Here is an 18,199-nt window from a genome sequence, read left to right on the forward strand (position 1 = left end):
AAGCAACGATGGTTTAAAATGCAAAACTATTCAGGAAAAAAGTACCTTGCTTCCCAATGGTCTTAAATTTGATCCACTCAGTTTTAACATGGTGTAGCTGTGTAATAAAGAATTAGTTATCAATAAATGTTGTATTCTTTCAATACAGTAAGTAGTCATTTAAAGAAATGAACAACAATTGATGAGTAATTCTCATCATAAAGTTTGGAAAATTACCAAAACGTTTTTCCCGCCAAAAGTGTTTCATGGAAGCAGCCATTTTGAAATGACCACTAAAAGCCTTTCTATTGTCCCTAGTGGAACAATAATGAATTACAGGGCAGAAAACATGAAGCAAGTTATATACTATGGGGTTTTAAGGAAGGTTTTGATTGTGTTAATGAAATAAGGTTCTTAGAAAAGTGTGTATCAAATATAAGACGAATGGTTAAGGTTAATATACAGTAAGTGGAGCTCATACCGTCCAGTAAAAATCACATGTATTGGGCTGAATTAGTGAGCTGTGCGTTACAAGCAAAAAGCTTACAGAAGACAGTGCTTTGAAAGAGCTATTCTAGGACGGAAAATCCTAAAATACTTGAAGCTTTTTTAAAATCTATTTAGCATGTATAGATGGTTTCAGAACTGTTAAGAATACCTGAGGCATTCACTGCTGGAGAAATGAGAACATCTGCAGTGTGCCAAACTCTAAATGGAAACCATGGAAACATTCTGTAAATAGTTGACCTGTGAATGCATCGCTCTTCCAGAGCTGGTTGATCACTTCTGTAAAATTAGACTGCCGAGACTGAAAGTTTAATAAGAGAGGAGATAAAAGGACCGGAAACAGATGAGAGCGACTGACAGAGGATGAGTGAGCAGGAACTGATGAAAAGGAAGGACGGGGAGAAAGGAGGACGTGAAGGGCTGCTGAAGTGGAAAAGGGAGAAATACGGGAGAAAAAAAGAGATGAGCAGGTTAAGAGGATGAAAAAAAGAGTGTAAAGCAGAAACAACAAGAGGAACAGAAGTTAAGGAAGAGAGAGGGTGGAAACATGAAGAAAATGATTGAAGAAAGTATAATATATTCGAATAATAGGACATTTGTGATGGAAAAGGGAAAAGTAATCAGGAGTACCGCAGGAGGACAGAACCACAGATAAAGTAAGAAAACAGTGATGAAAAAGAGAAAGCCCATCGCTTTGTATGTTTTATTTGAAAAAGGCCATTATTTCCCATATCCACAGATTTGTACTTGCCTTTAGAGTATTACAAAGAAATCAAATTAAGAGGAACCCAACCTCAAGTGCATCTCATATTTTATGTATGCATAATCCTTTTTACTGATTTGCAAGTCACTATGGTGTCTCATGCATCTCAAATTGATTCTAAGAAAACAAAGGATTCCTGCATTTAGTGTTGTTGTTTCATGAGACCTGCTTCCTTTAGTCTCTATGCATACCAGTCCCTGAAATTTCTACTATAGGAGGATGAGTCATGCTGCGTTCACAGTGGACATGTGACGCACATTCAAGAACGTGTGTTCTTGAATGTGCATTTAGCCCATGGTGTTCACACTGAACAAGCAGGAAGTTTTTTCTTCTTCTACTGTTTACTAGCACATGTCCACCAGCTACAGTTGGAAGAGGGTTGAAGTGAAATGTCAAAGAGGTACTAATCTGGTAAATCTTGCTCCAGGCTTTTACTTTCACGGCTCTATTTTAATATATGAAATACTTGGTTTCTTTATACTTCCTTCCGGGGACAAACCCAAATTTTTGATTTCTTTACCATGATTAGCTCTCAAACGGTTGATACTTCAGTGAATTAAAAGGGACGCCATCCATTCATCGATACCAAGCTTGAGTCCCTGATTGGCCAAAGTTGAACCTGGTTTAACTTTCAATGGATGCGCGTTTAGCAAGTGGAGCCCAAAAAATGTTGTAGATCCGTTCAATGCGTGAATGTGAGAGTTTGGAATGTGGAAGCCTGAAACTTGCATTTCCATGAACTTTTTATTAGAAGTGGCTGCTTGAGCGCTGAGGCTGGTGTAGGGCTGGGCGATAATAACATGATTGAACTATTTCTCGATAGAGAAATGAGTCTATTGTGATAGACTTTTATTTTGAAGGGTCTAAAATTGATACTTGCCAGTTGCAAAGATTTTCTCCTCTTTGGCGATTAAAAGTTAGAGAGTTAGTCGCCACAGGGCGAGTAAATGTTGACATCTAATTATTTATGCTTATTAGCTCTCATTTTGGTCATTTTTTTTTTGGACCTCTCCACTTCCATCACCTGCATGCAAGGTAAACAAACGCACGCGAGACACACAACACCCCCGCCGTCACTTCCGCTAATCTTCTCTGTTTAATGTTTAACTTTGGCCAATGAAGCAGCAGAGCATCTGATGATTTTTAATAAGAGCCAGTCAGAAGTGGAAGACAAACCAGCTGGACTAAACCAAAAGTTTCATAAAGAGCGTTGATTTGGTGACCGCAATTTAGCATTAGCATGATACTAATGCTAACGAGCTGCTCCGTGTGTAGTGTTTATGTGTTCACGGACCAGTTAAAGTCGGACAAGATTTTCAATGACTGGACTTTAAGACGGAGCGGTTAAATATAACAAATTTGTTTTGTTGGACTTTCATAAAATAATATTTTGTAATTTAATAGGATAAAATCATCTGTGTATTTGCAGTCGATGTTACACGAAAAACTACAACCTGTGTCAGATGTTTCTTATAAACCACTGCCTTCTTCCCTCGAGAGAGTGCTCCAGCTTTAATGTCAATGATATATACTAACTATATATATATATATATATATATATATATATATATATATATATATATATATACCTTTTTCTAGTTGTTTAAAAAAATGTTGTACAATTTTCAATGCATCTGTTATGTTCAAAGTATATTGGAAATAAATATTTAAATCTAACAAATTTGACAAATATAGTTATTTGGTTTATATCATGGTTTATCTTGTTGTCACCTGATGTGAAAAAAACTATATTGTGATATAAATAAATTCCATATCGCCCAGCCTTAGGCTGGTGTGAACGCAGCTTCAGCTGAACTGTGTACATCTTCAGCATGTGCGGTTTAGAGGGTCTTACCTGTCTCACAGTGCCGTCCTGTAAATCCTGAAGGACACACGCAGGTGTTTGGAGACACACAGGTCCCTCCACTCCGACATCCTTCCTCACAGAATGCTAGAAGACACAAATAAAAGAATTCAGAGTGGATACCTAACAACAGTGACACAAAACTGAATGTTTGTAGTAATACGCCAACACAGAACAACAGTATTCCATTCATCTGTTATTTTCACCATTATCATTGTATGAAGGGGCTCAAAGACGTCCAGTGTTAAAAGAGTGACACTTTTTTTTAATTTTTGTATGAAGTCGAACACATAACATGGTAGAATACAGCAACACTAACGTTCAGTCGTTTCAAGCACTTTTAGGATTGGGATGGGTTTCACCTTATCACAGAACTACTGCATACTTGACACACGAAAACAAACAGGTTTGTTAAAGAAATAAAAAAGGTTTTTGTTCACATTGATGTAGATTTCATCCAGAGGAAAGACAAAAAATTTTATCTCTTGTATTTTTTACTGGAATCTCAATGTTTTCACTTTTCCAGGATTGCAGTAAATAAAGGTCCAATCAGTCTTTCAAACTAATGAGATTTTCTTTAGCCTCCCAGTAACTTTCCTGGCCACCCCCTCCTTTCCTGACCCTTCCTTCCTGTCGTCATGGCAATATCTCCACTATATAAATAATTGTGACCATGGATTAGATCTATGCAAATTAGGTATTTCTAAATACTTTCAGAGTAAAAGACCCAAAAGTAACGATTTGGACCAAACACCAAAGTACTGGAAGCCAAAAGGAGAAAGTTAGATTTACATCATTTTGATATAAAAAGTACATTTCCTGTCACTTTAAAAACGATAGTTAAAATAAGATAATATGGGAAACTACTCACTACTACTCACATTAACAATGATTTATGAGTCAAAGTAAATTTGGAAAGAAATAAAGGAAAGGAAAAAAAAATGTAGTCACTCCAACTATTTACATACTCTATGTAATTTTACAAATTATAGTCTTTTTACATTGAATCTCAAGCTCTAATAGGCTGGGATAAAGCTTGCAGAGCTAACGTCATTTGTGAAGATGGTGCAATACCTCATAAACAAATGAACAAAAGGATAGATCATAAAAAAAGGTGGAAAGGATTAAAAAACACTAGTTAGTGCCTTAAGTAAGAAGGATTAAACCAAAAAAAACCTAATGGAGTGAGTTCATTAGGGAGAAATGGCTTCACTATCTATAGGCTTAATGGATGACATACTTTTAAAGATGAGTCTTAATGAGATGAAGTGTGTTTGTGGAATCATATATGGTTTTCATAGGAATAATATCAGCCTGTAATCTGAGTTAAGCAGCTTGTCTCGGTTTAATTTATTAATTTAATTGGATGCACGAATCATTAACACCAAAGTTCGGACAAAAGGCTCTATCTGCAAACAAATGCTTGGCAATAAATAGCGTCCCGTGCCAGAAGCGATTAGAGCCATTAATCTGCTTGGTTCCACTATTTAAAAACTTCTATCAGGCTCTCATTAGAAGCCTGATTGCCTCTGTACTAATAAACTTAACACATGAAAATTAATTACAGTTATATTGACTCAATCTATCTTCACTCCTAATTATGATTTCACTGTCATCAGCAAAATGCCACTCGCCTATGGAACTAATGACTCTTAAAGATGAAGGGGAATCACCGGGGCATCATTGGGGGAGGCAGAGGATGAAGCTGAGAGCCAGAACTCCTCCAGGGCCTGCTTTATCCTCAAATCCAGGATTGTACAACAATTCTGCCTTATATTATGTTGATTTGTGAGATTATTGGAAAAAAACCTCAAATTTCAGAGCCCTCTTCATTAAACATAATTTGGCAAATTTCAGAGTTGCCACCAGGAAATAATAAACGTTTTAGTGAAGAAGAATTTATTAAAGAAGATTTGATCAAACCGATTTTTTTCTAGATTTATAAAAGAACTTAGGCACTATGTCTTACATAAGGACAATCAGTAAAGAATTAGAAAGAAAATTAAAAAAAATAAGTAAATAAAAGTAGTATTTCAATAAGGATCTGTAACAAAGTAGTATGACATTTAACAAACATTTTAAAGATCACCATTCCAATTAAATAACAAAACAATTGTTAAAAAAACCATAACATTTTAGAAATTTTTTTTTTTACAAACCATAACACAAAAAAACAAAAGAAGTAGAATATCAGAAAAAATGAAGCTGATTGGACGATAATATACATTATCGCCTCAAAATGTGGATTGCATTTTGCTCTAATTAGCTTGAATGTTTTATTTTGATTTAGGAAAATAAATGCAGTAAAATGCACACTAGAAATGAAGATGGACTCAATAAACTGCTGTTTGCAAACCTCTATTTTCTAAAGCTGAAAACATTTGCAGGTATTCTAGACTGAGCTTCTTGGATCATGGTAGACTGTTGGTTAAAAAAAAAAAAAAAAAAATCGCTTGCAAAATCAGTGATGGATTTGCAGCTCATGCATTCAAAAACATCCTCTACATTCCTCTATTGTAGCTTCTACTTTCTACAAAAGGCTTACAGTATACTTCCCAAAGTGTGGCAGTGATGGTTTCCTGAATAGAACGTGATAGAACAATCACATCGTGTTGCTGTTGTTCAGCAGACACAGCGAGGAACACAGTGTTCAAAACAGAGGAAGAAAAGGGGTGGAAGTGCTTGATTTGTGTTCTTTTCATTTCTTTACCCTGTAGTTGCAGACAGTGATGTTTATTCCCTTTCATCTGACACCAAAACCAGAAGTCCTGATGCTACTGATTGCATCCCTCCACATACAATGCAATGCTGTACAAAGACCTGTAAAAAAACATTCTGTCCCTCCTTCATCTCCCCTTTGTGTGCCTTACATTTGTTATTTTCCCCTTTTCCCACTGGCTGCTTCATCTGTGGCCTCTCCACTTCACATCACCACTCCACGGCTGCATGCAGCACCATTGAAGACGAGAGGAAGAGGCAGCCCTCCCCCATCGTAGTCCCCTTGACCTCCAGCTCAACTGTCTTACTGCTTAAGTGAGGCAGTTGCTGACTCGTGACTTCCTGAGACATGCCTATACCCAAAGATTTGTTATTTGCGTTTCCCATTACAAGCCCTAGATTGCTTTCCAGTGGGTGTTGAGAATGAAAACATTCCATGCTGTGCTGATGCAAACAGCCACATTCATGCATGTTGGCTGTTAACAGACCCAGAGTTACACACAAGGACAACACTGTTGGGATCCCTCTGTTGGTGACGGAAAAGCCCACCATGGTCACTGAAATAACTTGGAACCAACAACAGGATAATAGGATTATAATAGGAAAAATGTTGATGTTTATTTAAAAAAAATAACTTTTTATGGGGATTTTAAAAGAAAAAAATAATCAGACAAGCCTGGACAAAAGTTAATGTACTCACAGATTAAACAGAAAATACAATGGTCCCTCGTTTATTGCAGGAGTTATGCTTCAAAATAACCAGCAACAGCAGAAATCCACAAAGTAGTCAACTTTATATTTTACAATTCTCATAGATGTTTTAACCCTTTAACACAGAAACTTTAGCTCCAGTGTTGACATTCTTCCAACTACTGTACCCTTCAACCGTTGACGTAATAAACCTTTTTCAGGTCAGACAAAACGCCTCTACTGTGTAATGTTACTTCTGGTTTACGGGTTTAGACCGGCAAAGCAAAAAACTGAACGCTCTTTAACCCTGTTAACCTTATTCTCAAACAGACATTAACATTCTTGCAATTGAAGATTTATGTACATTTGGCAGGCTGAACACATACTGTATATGAGAAATGGAGGCGATTGATTGACAGTGGTTCTCAGCCAATGAGGTATATGCACCACCTACTTCCGCATTCGGTACATGACCGATTAATCATTTCCGGTTGGGCCAGTGGACTAATGTTTACATGGAAATAGCTGAGAAATTGGAGTTTACAAGATGTCTTTCATAACTACAAAGAGCCACGTTAAATGATGTTAGCCACATTGTTTGTCTTTCTAGTAAAATACAACAAAATAAAACGCAAAAAGAATTTAAATTTCGTCCTACATAGTAAACTTTGAAGGTAACTCTCTAAGACTTATGTTATTCGCACGTATTTACGTGTAACTAGCTCACAGCTCAAAAACTGATGGAAATTCATGTTGGTGAAGCGTAACAGTCAAGATGCAGATTGTTGCATTGTTTCATGTATTTTATGTGCATTTAAAGCTAAAGGCTGTTACTGGTCATAGTATTTAATGAAGTCCTGTTAGCTTTCATGCAGCTAGACCACAGTGAACCTTTTAGTGTATTAACTGAAACCATAACCGTAATCCTAACCTTAACCCTTCCTTTAGGTCAGTGCAGCCAAGAACAAAAGTTCAGCACTGGCTGCAAGTATTTCAAAAAAGGTGCTGTTGTCACTTTGGGCTAATGCTAACTAGCATGAAAGACATGTCTAATTATGGGTGTCTTTTTCTTCATGACTTGTTTGTTGTGCTTCGAATACTCTGCAGCAGAGTGTTTCTACATTTGTGTTAATGTAATGTTCAGTGTCAGGTAGAATCAGTCTGAGAAAAGATGTGATCCCTTTTTCTAAAATGTCTCAGCACAGGTGAGGTCACCGTTAGCACACTGCTACTGCTCCATGAAGAAGGCAGGGGCAAACTTTGCCTTTTTGGATGTTATTATGTATACACATAATGACAAACTAACATACACCGCTCACAAAAATTAATGGAGCACTTTAAACTTAATTTCTGCAACTCAAAATGCTTTTCAGTATCTTGTGTGGCCCCCACCAGCTTGTATGCATGCTTGACAACGTGGCGGCATGCTCCTATTGAGACGACGGATGGTGTCTTATGGCATTTCCTCCCAGATCTGTGTGAGGGCATCCCTGAGCTGTTGTACAGTCTGAGGAGCAACCTGGCGGTGCCTAATGGACCCAAACATAATGTCCCAGAGATGTTCTATTGGGTTTAAGTCAGGGGATGGTGAAGGCCATTCAATTGTTTCAATTCCTTCATCCTCCAGGTACTGCCTGTATACTCTTGCCACGTGAGGCCGGGCATTGTCGTGCATTAGGAGGAAACCAGGACCTACTGCACCAGTGTAGGGTCTGACAATGGGTTCAAGGATTTCATCTGGATACCTTATGGCAAATAACAAATATCAGACAAAATCTGGAAAAATACATGGAGATTTGCTAAGTTGATGTACACAGTAAGCCACAATCAGAAATGAACAAACGGTCTTATTTTAAACTGGACACAGCTCTGTGCATAGAGTCTATTACGATGCAGAACACAATCTGCTGTCAAAAAAAACAAATGAACAAACAAACAAACAAAAAAAAAACAAATTAGCAAAACCACAAAAGGTGAACTGCTATATAGTAAGGGAAAACTGATATTTGACCACAGACATGCTTAACTCCTGGTGTCACTCCAAATAAATATCACTGGAGTTTCCTTTTTTATTTTTATTTTTTTAAATGGTGACAGTTTCTGTGACATAATTTACTCCATACTAAATAGGGCCCACAAAAAGCAAAGCAAAAGATAGTCTCAGGAAATTGGCACAAAGTTGAGAAGTATAAAAAAATCTGAGTTTGGTTTTGGAGAAATGGAAGCTATATGATAATTAGCTTTTCAAGCTGGTTCAGCTGTGAATTGGACCGAGGCAATAGAACTCTGGATCATATTTTTCTCTCCAGAGGAATTTGCAAATCCATCGAGCTTAAAGAATTTCTCTATTATTTTTCCATTACTCAGATCAATGAATCAAACTATGTGAGGTGAATTCCATTATCATATGAGTCAACAACAATAATGTGGCCTATTTTAGGCTGATTGGAGGGTAGAAATTCCAAGCAGAAGAACAACAATCCAAATGTGTGCTTAACAAGGAAATAGATTTTGCGTGCCTCATTGAGCTCAGATCACGATCCTAGTTATAGAATTTAACTTTATTGATATCACGAGGAAAAATTAATTTGTTATGGCACCAGAAACACTCCAAGAACACAAACATTTTGTCAATGGGAAGAGTGGCAGTTAGGGAGGCATGATTGAAGTCCCGCAGACCCGCAGGAGGGATCCGCGGATGACAGGTCTGCATCCGGGTCACCGCGCCGTTGAGCAGCTCACACGCAGAGCATGCAGCTCGATGTCAGGGCTGCTCCTCAGTGTAGATGTGCGCTGGGTTGCACCACCCGTCGCTGATGCCCACCATGAGCCCCCTGCCCATGCAGAGAAGCCCGAAAAACCTCCAACGAGACCACAGAGACCGGAGGTAGTCCATCCAGCCACAACTCAGTGAAGCTCACGACGCTGCACTCCCCAAACTCCCCCGGGCAAGCGCAGGAGACTTGTTAATCTGGAGCTTTCGTCCAGCTCTGCAGCCTCTTCTCTTCCTCTGGATCTACTTTGAATGTCCAGTGTCTCCGTGTAGAGAAAGGCAATGTTGCGCAGAGCTATGAGCTGATCACAGGTGTAAAAAACGGGAGCCGTTGCTGGTAGAAAAAGTCCAGACAAAAACAAAAAAAGAGAGAAAAGAAAGGAAGTCCAACGAACAAAATCAATAAATAAACAAATAGCACAAAGGTGACAGAGTTGGGCCAAGCTCCAGCTACAAACAATGCCACAAAAAACAAGCAGATGCCATAACAGGCAGCTGCTTAAACAGCGCCAACAGTCGGAATCACAAAGAGTCCCACTCATGGTCCGCCGGTCATCCTCCGCAATGGGCCTGCTGTTCACCTTGATCTGCCCTGATCTTTTGATCTTGATCTAGTTATTCACCATATTGACTGGCAATTGTCCCATTTTTTCAATGCCAAAGTTCTTCAATTTAAATATCTTTTGTATTTCACAAAACCCCCATAAGAAACTAATCCCAGGAATCATCAATTGAATACAAGAATTACTAACAACACAGTGAGAAACATCATTCAATAGTATCACATTTGGCAATTTTAACGTTCATGTTACCTCCCATTCAAGTCTGGAGCTCCTTGACTGTGTGCATCTCAAGCAGTATGTGAAGGGCCCACTTACACCAGTGGCCATACACTTGACCAGGTCACCCCTTACTCCGAATAACTTCCTCCACGTGTATGATTTAGGTGGGACCATTGACTTGGACTTTTTCTTACCAAGCCAATTCTCTAAAACAAGACACCAAATTAGTTTCAGAAACCTGAGAATGATAAACTCTCCCTCTCCGAACCAGAAAGAACTAGTAAGATCTCTTCTAGAGTTCTGGCCACAGATAGGTCTCAGTTTTAGGGTGTATTCAGACTGGATACATTTTGTCCGCTTAAAGTAAACTGGAGTTCATTTCCCCCGATAATGCAGAACAAAATATCAGTTTGTATTTGCACAAATGACTCCTGGTCCTGGACCAGGAACTGCTCTCTGACCTATGTTTTGAGGTGGTCTCGGTTCATTTACAATCGGACTGACTGTTGGTTTGCTCTGAGATTCCTCAGTCTGACCACAATCCACTTCAAGACAGACATAACCAAACCAAAATGGCCACCGTAGCCGGCGGTCAAGTGATGAAAACACGTTTCTCAAAATAATTGGTCCAACTGATTACTTGTCAGGGTGTTAATTTTAACACCACTACAAACACTTATTACTTGGTTTTCTGTCTTGTTACGCGGTGCGTGCATGGGGAGCTGCCGTGACGTCATCCTAAAAGCTCTATTGTAGTTCTTTAACAGAATTCTCTTAAAAACAATTCAGTAACACCACAGTGATGAGACATAGCAACTCATTAATATGTAGTTGGATATATTTTGGCTCTTTAAAACAACTTTTATCATGGTCCACATTACTTCTCACTGTTTCACCAACAATCTATGTGTCATAAAGACTTATCGTTCTACCTTCTTCGCCGTCATCTTGCCAGTAACCACTTTGTAGCATTTCTCCGCTGTACTTCAAGTAGCATTAAAAGCATTGAACCTGGCCTTCATTCAAACGCTTAAAATCAATCAGCAACATAAAAAGTATGAATAAGTGAAAAATCCTGGCAAAACCTTTTCTTTTTGGTTGTTTTTTTTCTTTGGTGTTTTGACCCCATAACTGCTGGCCAATGACTGAAGAGATCTTTAGTCATGCGGTTTTGTTTACAAGCGTTAGTTCAAAACAGGAAAGTTTGCTTAATACCGACCAAATGTGATCTTTAAGAACATACACAACAGACACAAGGTGACCACAGAGGGATTGTGTATCAGGCTGAAAAATACAGAAACCGCATGCTCTGCCTTTCCTAATACAATGCCCTCCAAAAGTTACTCAGACTCCAAAGACAGTGACCATATTGTTAATTACATTGACCCGACCACATCAAGAGAGGTTGAGGTAATTATACAATGAGTGAAGTTGCCTAGACGTTCCCTGGATCATCTTCTGACATCTATAAAAAAAAGCAAATCTTTCAGTCATCAGCCCACTAATTACTGGAATAAAAATAACTCACTACAAATTGGTTAAGTTCTTTTGTCTTTAGGCCCATCTCAAAATACGTACATGTATGGGACCTTCCTATGTGGGTTCATTTCTGTACACAGTACAGTGACATACCCGGTCATAGTCATTCATCTACTCATGGCTGCTGATCAGGGTTTAACCTAGCTCAGTCAGTCCTCGAGGGCAGCTTGTTTCAGTCGTGTTACTTTCTGGTCTAGTTCTGTCTTTGTATGTATGCACATGGCCCTCATAGACACCAGTACCATCTTTCATTTGGTTTATTGTGCTCATTGATTGGTTGGTATTGCTGCTTTTTGTGTGTGATATTGCTGATAACAAAATACAAATTATAGACACTATTGCAGTAAATCTTCATGTGACTCCAAACTTCTAGCAGATGCCAACATTAAGTAGAGAGAATGAAACATACAATGCAAATGTCTTCTCTAAACACCATTTGTTAAATCTGACAGAGAAATGAAACAATAATGGAGGCTTAACAGCTTCTGTACTAACTTATCTACAAGATAATTGCAGATGTCGCCTGTCTCTTCCCATTGCTGTAATTTGTGTGCATAAATTCTGCAGATTCCTCGCATATGAATAAACAACGGCATGGTAAAACGCAGACAGAGAAGTCCAGTCAGCGGTGAGCTCTGAGGAGGAGGTGGACAGGTCATAAAACATTTACGGCAAAGCATTTAATCTGACAAACACTGCACCGTGTTATGCAGTGAAGTAAAAGGCAGTTCACCTTTGGCTGTGATCTCCGAAGCACATTTACTGAACTTCACAGATAATGGCTGCACTTACATGACAAGAAAAGCAAGGGCCAGGCAGTTGGCATGGATTAAAGACACATTAAGAGGCATTTTTACTGCCTTAATGCATCTGCTGAGAGTTGAAAAGCTGCTTGATCAATACTGCTGACATGACGGTTATTTTAACCAGGTGCTTCTGGAGATTTCCCACTTGAAAAAGGAGCCATCACACAATTTAAACTGCCTAGGTTTGCCTAGGTTCCTGAATTTAAAAAAGAATAAAATAAATGGGCATACATGCATTTTACACATAAAAAATACACAATAAAACCAGTTATTATGAATCTCTTTTTGGTTGATAATAAATATGATAGCTATTTTATCAAATATCTTTGAAAATATTGAGGTTTCTCTGTCATATTTATATATCAAACCACATTTTGTGTTTTTTTTTTCTTACTTCGATTTAGCATAAAGATGGAAAACATAGCCTGTAAACTGCAGGGTTTTTCGTCAAACATTATTTTGAGTAAAAACTTTGATCAGAAAAGTTTCCTGATGACAGCAGCAGTGATGTGCAACAGAAGAAGACTGAAAAACGTCAACGTGTTGAAATGTCAGGTTTTTATGGCACATTTTCAGATTTAAAACAGCTGTCAAGGTTTAAATACATCCCCCTGTGGGATTCTCACTTTCCCTTTAAGGCATCTAAAGGACCAATTTATTATTATTTTATTCTTGTAGAGCTGTTTACCGCGTTCACACATGAAAACGCAAAAGCTTTGCTTAGAGCCACTTTGAGAAGGGAGGATTGCTGTCCAGAGTTGGACTGATCTCTAAAAAGCACTCTTTAATCCTAATCCAAAGGCACAGTTTATAAATATCAAAAAAGTAAGAAGCTTTCATTTGCTTTGGCTGTCTGGTTACCTGGCTTCACATTTGCTAGAACTGTTTGCAGAGCAAGATTTGAGTACTGTTGGTGAGTCTAGGTTTGAAGGTTTAGGGTATAAAGGTTCAGAGGTGTGGAATAAAGCAGCTGAATGTTTAAAATACTATAGAGGACAGACAGCTAGAGGGCAAAGAGAAAGATCGGAGTGCACAGGAGTGTGCATGTCAGATCATGTTTTCAACAATACAGCAGAATGACTGAAGGAAACAGGTATAGAGGTGTTCCATTACAAAGAACCGCACAAGTGTGGAGCAGGCTCTCAAAACTAATGCATAGTAATTCAGGGAATCGGTGATGTTGCTTATGGAAAAGTTGACTTGTTTGTGATAGAATTTGCACGTTATGCAAGTAGCTGAATTCAGAATCGATTGAAGTTTACAAAGAGACTTCTTAAAGATAAACAAAAACAGAAGAATTGAAGTAAGGATGCATGATGTGGGTGTTATACCACTACGAATAAATGCAACCAGAAGGGAGCACAACCCAGTGCTTCTGTGTGCTCGTTCCAAGTCTGGGTAAAAACAGAGAGTTGTGAAATCTTACAAAAAAAAAAAAAAGAAAAGAAAAAAGAAAAATCTGGAACAGAACTTTTGCACTGGGCTAATTATCACCTGGGTTAATCATGAACAGAACCGGTGCTGTTGACCTACTGTCAGGACTCAGCCAGTCATGCTCTCCTCCGACCATCAGGGGGAGCTCTCGCCAGAATACTAGCTCTTCCTCCCATCATGCACCAGCCTCCAGTTCTGGTTCTCTCAGCTGATTCACATCACGTCATCACCCAGACTGTTTATATTCTTCCCACTGACTGTCATCATTGTGTAGTCTTGAATCATTGTTCTCACGTTTAGTCTAAGTATTCCTATTCTTATTTTCTACTCATGTTTTTGACCTCCTGCCTGTTTCTCTCGTTCTCCACCTCATCCCTGCGTTTTGACCCTGTTTTTGACTCTGAGGTCGTCATCCTGTTTGATGCTACTTGCTATTATACCATGGTCTGGGTGAATACTCGATTCTGATTGGCTGCTGGGTGTGCATTAAAAACTGATATACCACGGTGATAAACCACACCTAAAAAAGAAGTTCCGGTCACACAGACAAAACGTTCGATATCACTGCGCAGGCTTCTTTAAAACACATTTTTCCTTCATCGTCTGGACAAAACAAGCAGTAATGGATGAACTTTCTCTCTGAACTGATGCTTTATTCAACTTATTGTAGCGACCAGCATTTATATTCCTCTCCTTTTGTAAGGTAAATTAATATTGACAAATTGGTTATTCTCCTTCTAATAAAACAGCACTCGACATGAAAGGTGTAGTCCTCTGTTTCACCACAAGAGGGAGTTTCTCATTTTAGAGCAGCTCAGAAGAACGAACCTGCCGTGAAATGAAACACAGACAGAAGCTGAATATGTTCTAGCTGCTCACTGAAGGCTTAACGTCAGAAAAGGAAGAAAAATATCCTTATTTGTCCGGGTCTTTCTTTCAAAACAGCGACACTTTACCGCTGCAGCTGAGGTCTGTAACGGCTTCCGGCTTCATGCCATGTTCCATATCACCGTGACAACAAACCGCATCACGGATGATCAAATAGTCCGCTTTTTTGTGAAATAATGAGCTAAACCAAAGAAATAACAAGAATAAAGTACTAAATATTGATTAAATGTTTATTTATTTTGTAAAGACCATGGTATAAGCGGGATAATACCCTCCGAAGAGTGCATTATGAGAAATTAACGCACTTCACGGAGGCAACCGTCCTCCGCTTCGCGTCGGACGGTTTAGGCCTCCGCGTCGTGCGTTAATTTCTCATAACGCACACTTCGTCGGGTATTATCCCTTACTTAAATCTGTTGCATATGGATCCACACGCCTCTGCCTCGTCCTTAAACCTCCAAAGTACTGGAGGAATATGGACTACTCATCTCATTGACGTTGAGCTTGCGTGCAGCAGCACTGTTTCCTTCCTGGATAGCGAGCTCGATGGCCTTTAACTTAAACCGTGCATCATACGGACTTCTTTGTGTGGTTTCCATGATGAAGTGGCGAGGATTTGAAAGTAATTTGTCGTGCGTGTTCTATCTGTTCAGATAAAAGTAGTGTTTGCTATTCTACTTTGCATTGATTTTTCGTCTAATTCCGGTTAAAGCGCCCTAGCGGTGGAAGAAAAAGCTACAGAACAGCCTCACCTTTGTATGAGCTGCATGGTTCAAAGCCTAGGAAAAAAGTAGCGACTTATAGTCCAGAAAATAAGGTCATTCATTTCAGACATGCTGTAGTCAAACAATGACTTTCTGTCATGAATGAATCAATGCTTGTATAAGTCACATATTTTCTTCATAATGATCATGCTTTAAAAAATAAATACAAATAAAATATTATCTCCCAGAAATAGATTATTTGCACTAAACAGTTGAGCAAATATTTTAAAATAGTAAATAAATGGTTGAATAAAGGTTTTGCTACAAAAATATCTAAGAATATTTTGTAAATTTTGTATCTATATTTTTTAGCTTACAATTTTTTTTGCCAGTTTTTTAAACCATACTGGAGTAAATCATTACATTTCACTGATTTTTGGTTACTAAAAGTTACCATATCCATCCAAATGTTGTTCATTTGGCTGCTTTTTATTGTTAAATGAGCTTTCAGTCTGCTGCCTTTTTCATTTTAAAATGCCCTGACATTAATGTTGCTGTTTACTTAGCAAATCTACAGCTCCATTTTTTAAAGAATGACATGTCTGTCAACCCCATTACTGCTTTATTTAAAGTGCAACTCTTTACACCACATCTCACCCCATACTGATAAAGTTTGTAAATAGTTAATTTCCAAATTGCTTTGGGAAAAAAAGGCTCTCTAAATGCTGTGGCAACAAATTGTGTTGAGAGACGACACCTCTAAGCTGATCCATTTGCACTCTTCATCACAACAATACGCGACAATCACCAGGCTCGTGGCTCAGGTAGACTCGTCTCACAGCACGCCATGCCTGAGACGTTGTTTTGAACACAGACATCCGTGGCCTAAGGCAACGACTTTGTTCTTTGACAAAAAATCCCTGCGGATAAAACCAAGTCATTTTGGGCAGAGCAGGCTGCCTCGTCATCTAAAAAGAAGCAAACTTTTATGGAAACCTTTACTATGTCACTGATCTTCATTTTCTGCTCATTTTACTGTTGAAATTATATTTAGTAAATGACTAGAGACTTAAAAGATGATGACTTAAAGAAAATTTGATGTCTCAACAAACATTAAACTGCATCTCCACAAGGGGGTGCAGTTATGGACTAACTGTAGGACAGACATCAAAAACTGTCAAATCATTCATAAATTAAAAGCATTCATTAAGGGTGATCTAATTAATACATTTGAATAAAATAATAAAATACTATGATTGTTATACGTATATATGTGTGTTAGTGTATATAAATGCACAAAATTGTTATTTTAATGTTCTTTTAATCAGATTAATTTTGTTTTGTGTCCATATTATCCTGTATAGTTAAAGACATATTTGTTTATTTAATTTGGACTGAATAAGAGTGAAGGGGCTTGGATTTGATACGATTTTAGCTTCATGCAAAGCTCTTTTTCAAACTCTTTCTTGTTACATTTGAGATTGTTTCAGGGATAATTTGCATTGTTTCTTTATATTTTGTTTTTTTTTTTTTAAATTGTTTTTTGTTGTTCATTGAAAAAAAATGAAATGGAAAAAATTGAAATGTGTTCTTCATCTATAGGTGAAAAACTGAACGAAAAAACAAAAAAAAAACTAAAATGGTAATAACACTGAAGAAACATCTAGGTAACACTACAATAACTACCCACTGTGAAGCATCATTTAACACTTAATTAGTCATTTATAAAGCCTTACTCCTGTTTCATTAAGCATTTGCAAGTAGCTTATATGTGTTGTTATTAACACTTTATTCATGATTAAAAAGGATTACTATTATATGTCTATTAATGGCATGTTAAGACTTTATTAAGTAACAATTAAAAACTTAAATTTAAAAATATACAAACCAGTTATGTAGAGGTGGTTCATTAAGTTGTAGTGGGGGTGGGGGCGGTGGGCTGGGTTTAGATATATTAAAGAAGTGTAGGCCTACTTGCTTCTTCTTAGCAAAAACATGGGGTAATACTTTAGGTTATCAACTTAACCCATGATGACAAAAACAAAACAAAAGCTTCTGTCGACTGTTGCTGAAAAATGCGCTTCTGGTGTGAATTTCAGGAGAGAGCGGATACCGCCAACACTAGCGTAACAGTTTAAAAGCATGCAATGATCAAAGACATGGTGTTTGACATTCTGCATAAAATATTTGACAGTCACCTACTTTATATAGAGTTAATATATATAGGTTTTGCTAAATTACAAATGAACAGATTGAAAATAAAAGAAAAAGGAACACACAATCTAGATATGGACTGCCTCACTATCTCCTTCTCAATGCATTGCAGAAAAACTGTCTGTTTACAGCATGTCTGAATGTTGTTTTTTTTATCTATTTTCATCTGCAGAAGAATTGTAGGGGCATGAACCTATCAGAGCAGAGGGTAGGGGAGAAGCTGGGATGCCCTTGGCAGCTCAGTGTGAGGATCTTTCATAGGTGCAGGATAAATCTGAATCCATCACTGACACACACACAGGTAGCCAAATGACACCACTGTTTTCCACAACCTCTGCTGCTGCACTGCCTCTAATGAAAGCAGTGTTACTGCGGGGAGGCGAGATGGAGCGCTGGAATTTGCTGCTGGAGCCTGGAGGGGGGGAAATATGGAGAGAAATTAGACTCACATGGATTTGTGCGTGCATAATTCTTGATTTGTGCGTAAATTAGGATTTGTGCGTGCGTATTCTTGCTTTGTGCGTGCGTAAATTAGGAT

General features: G+C 38.1%; 1 protein-coding gene across 1 annotated transcript in view; it reads right to left on the reverse strand.

The window, feature by feature from the left end:
• LOC112160622 (protein kinase C-binding protein NELL1) overlaps positions 1-18,199 on the reverse strand; it is a 400,547-nt gene that overhangs the window by 32,041 nt on the left and 350,307 nt on the right. The window contains exon 16 of the mRNA XM_024295273.2: positions 3,105-3,200. Within this exon, the coding sequence (XP_024151041.2) occupies positions 3,105-3,200 (96 nt within the window). The remainder of the gene's footprint in view (positions 1-3,104; positions 3,201-18,199) is intronic.

Source organism: Oryzias melastigma, linkage group LG3 (genome assembly GCF_002922805.2).
Source record: "Oryzias melastigma strain HK-1 linkage group LG3, ASM292280v2, whole genome shotgun sequence".
Classification (NCBI taxonomy): domain Eukaryota; kingdom Metazoa; phylum Chordata; class Actinopteri; order Beloniformes; family Adrianichthyidae; genus Oryzias; species Oryzias melastigma.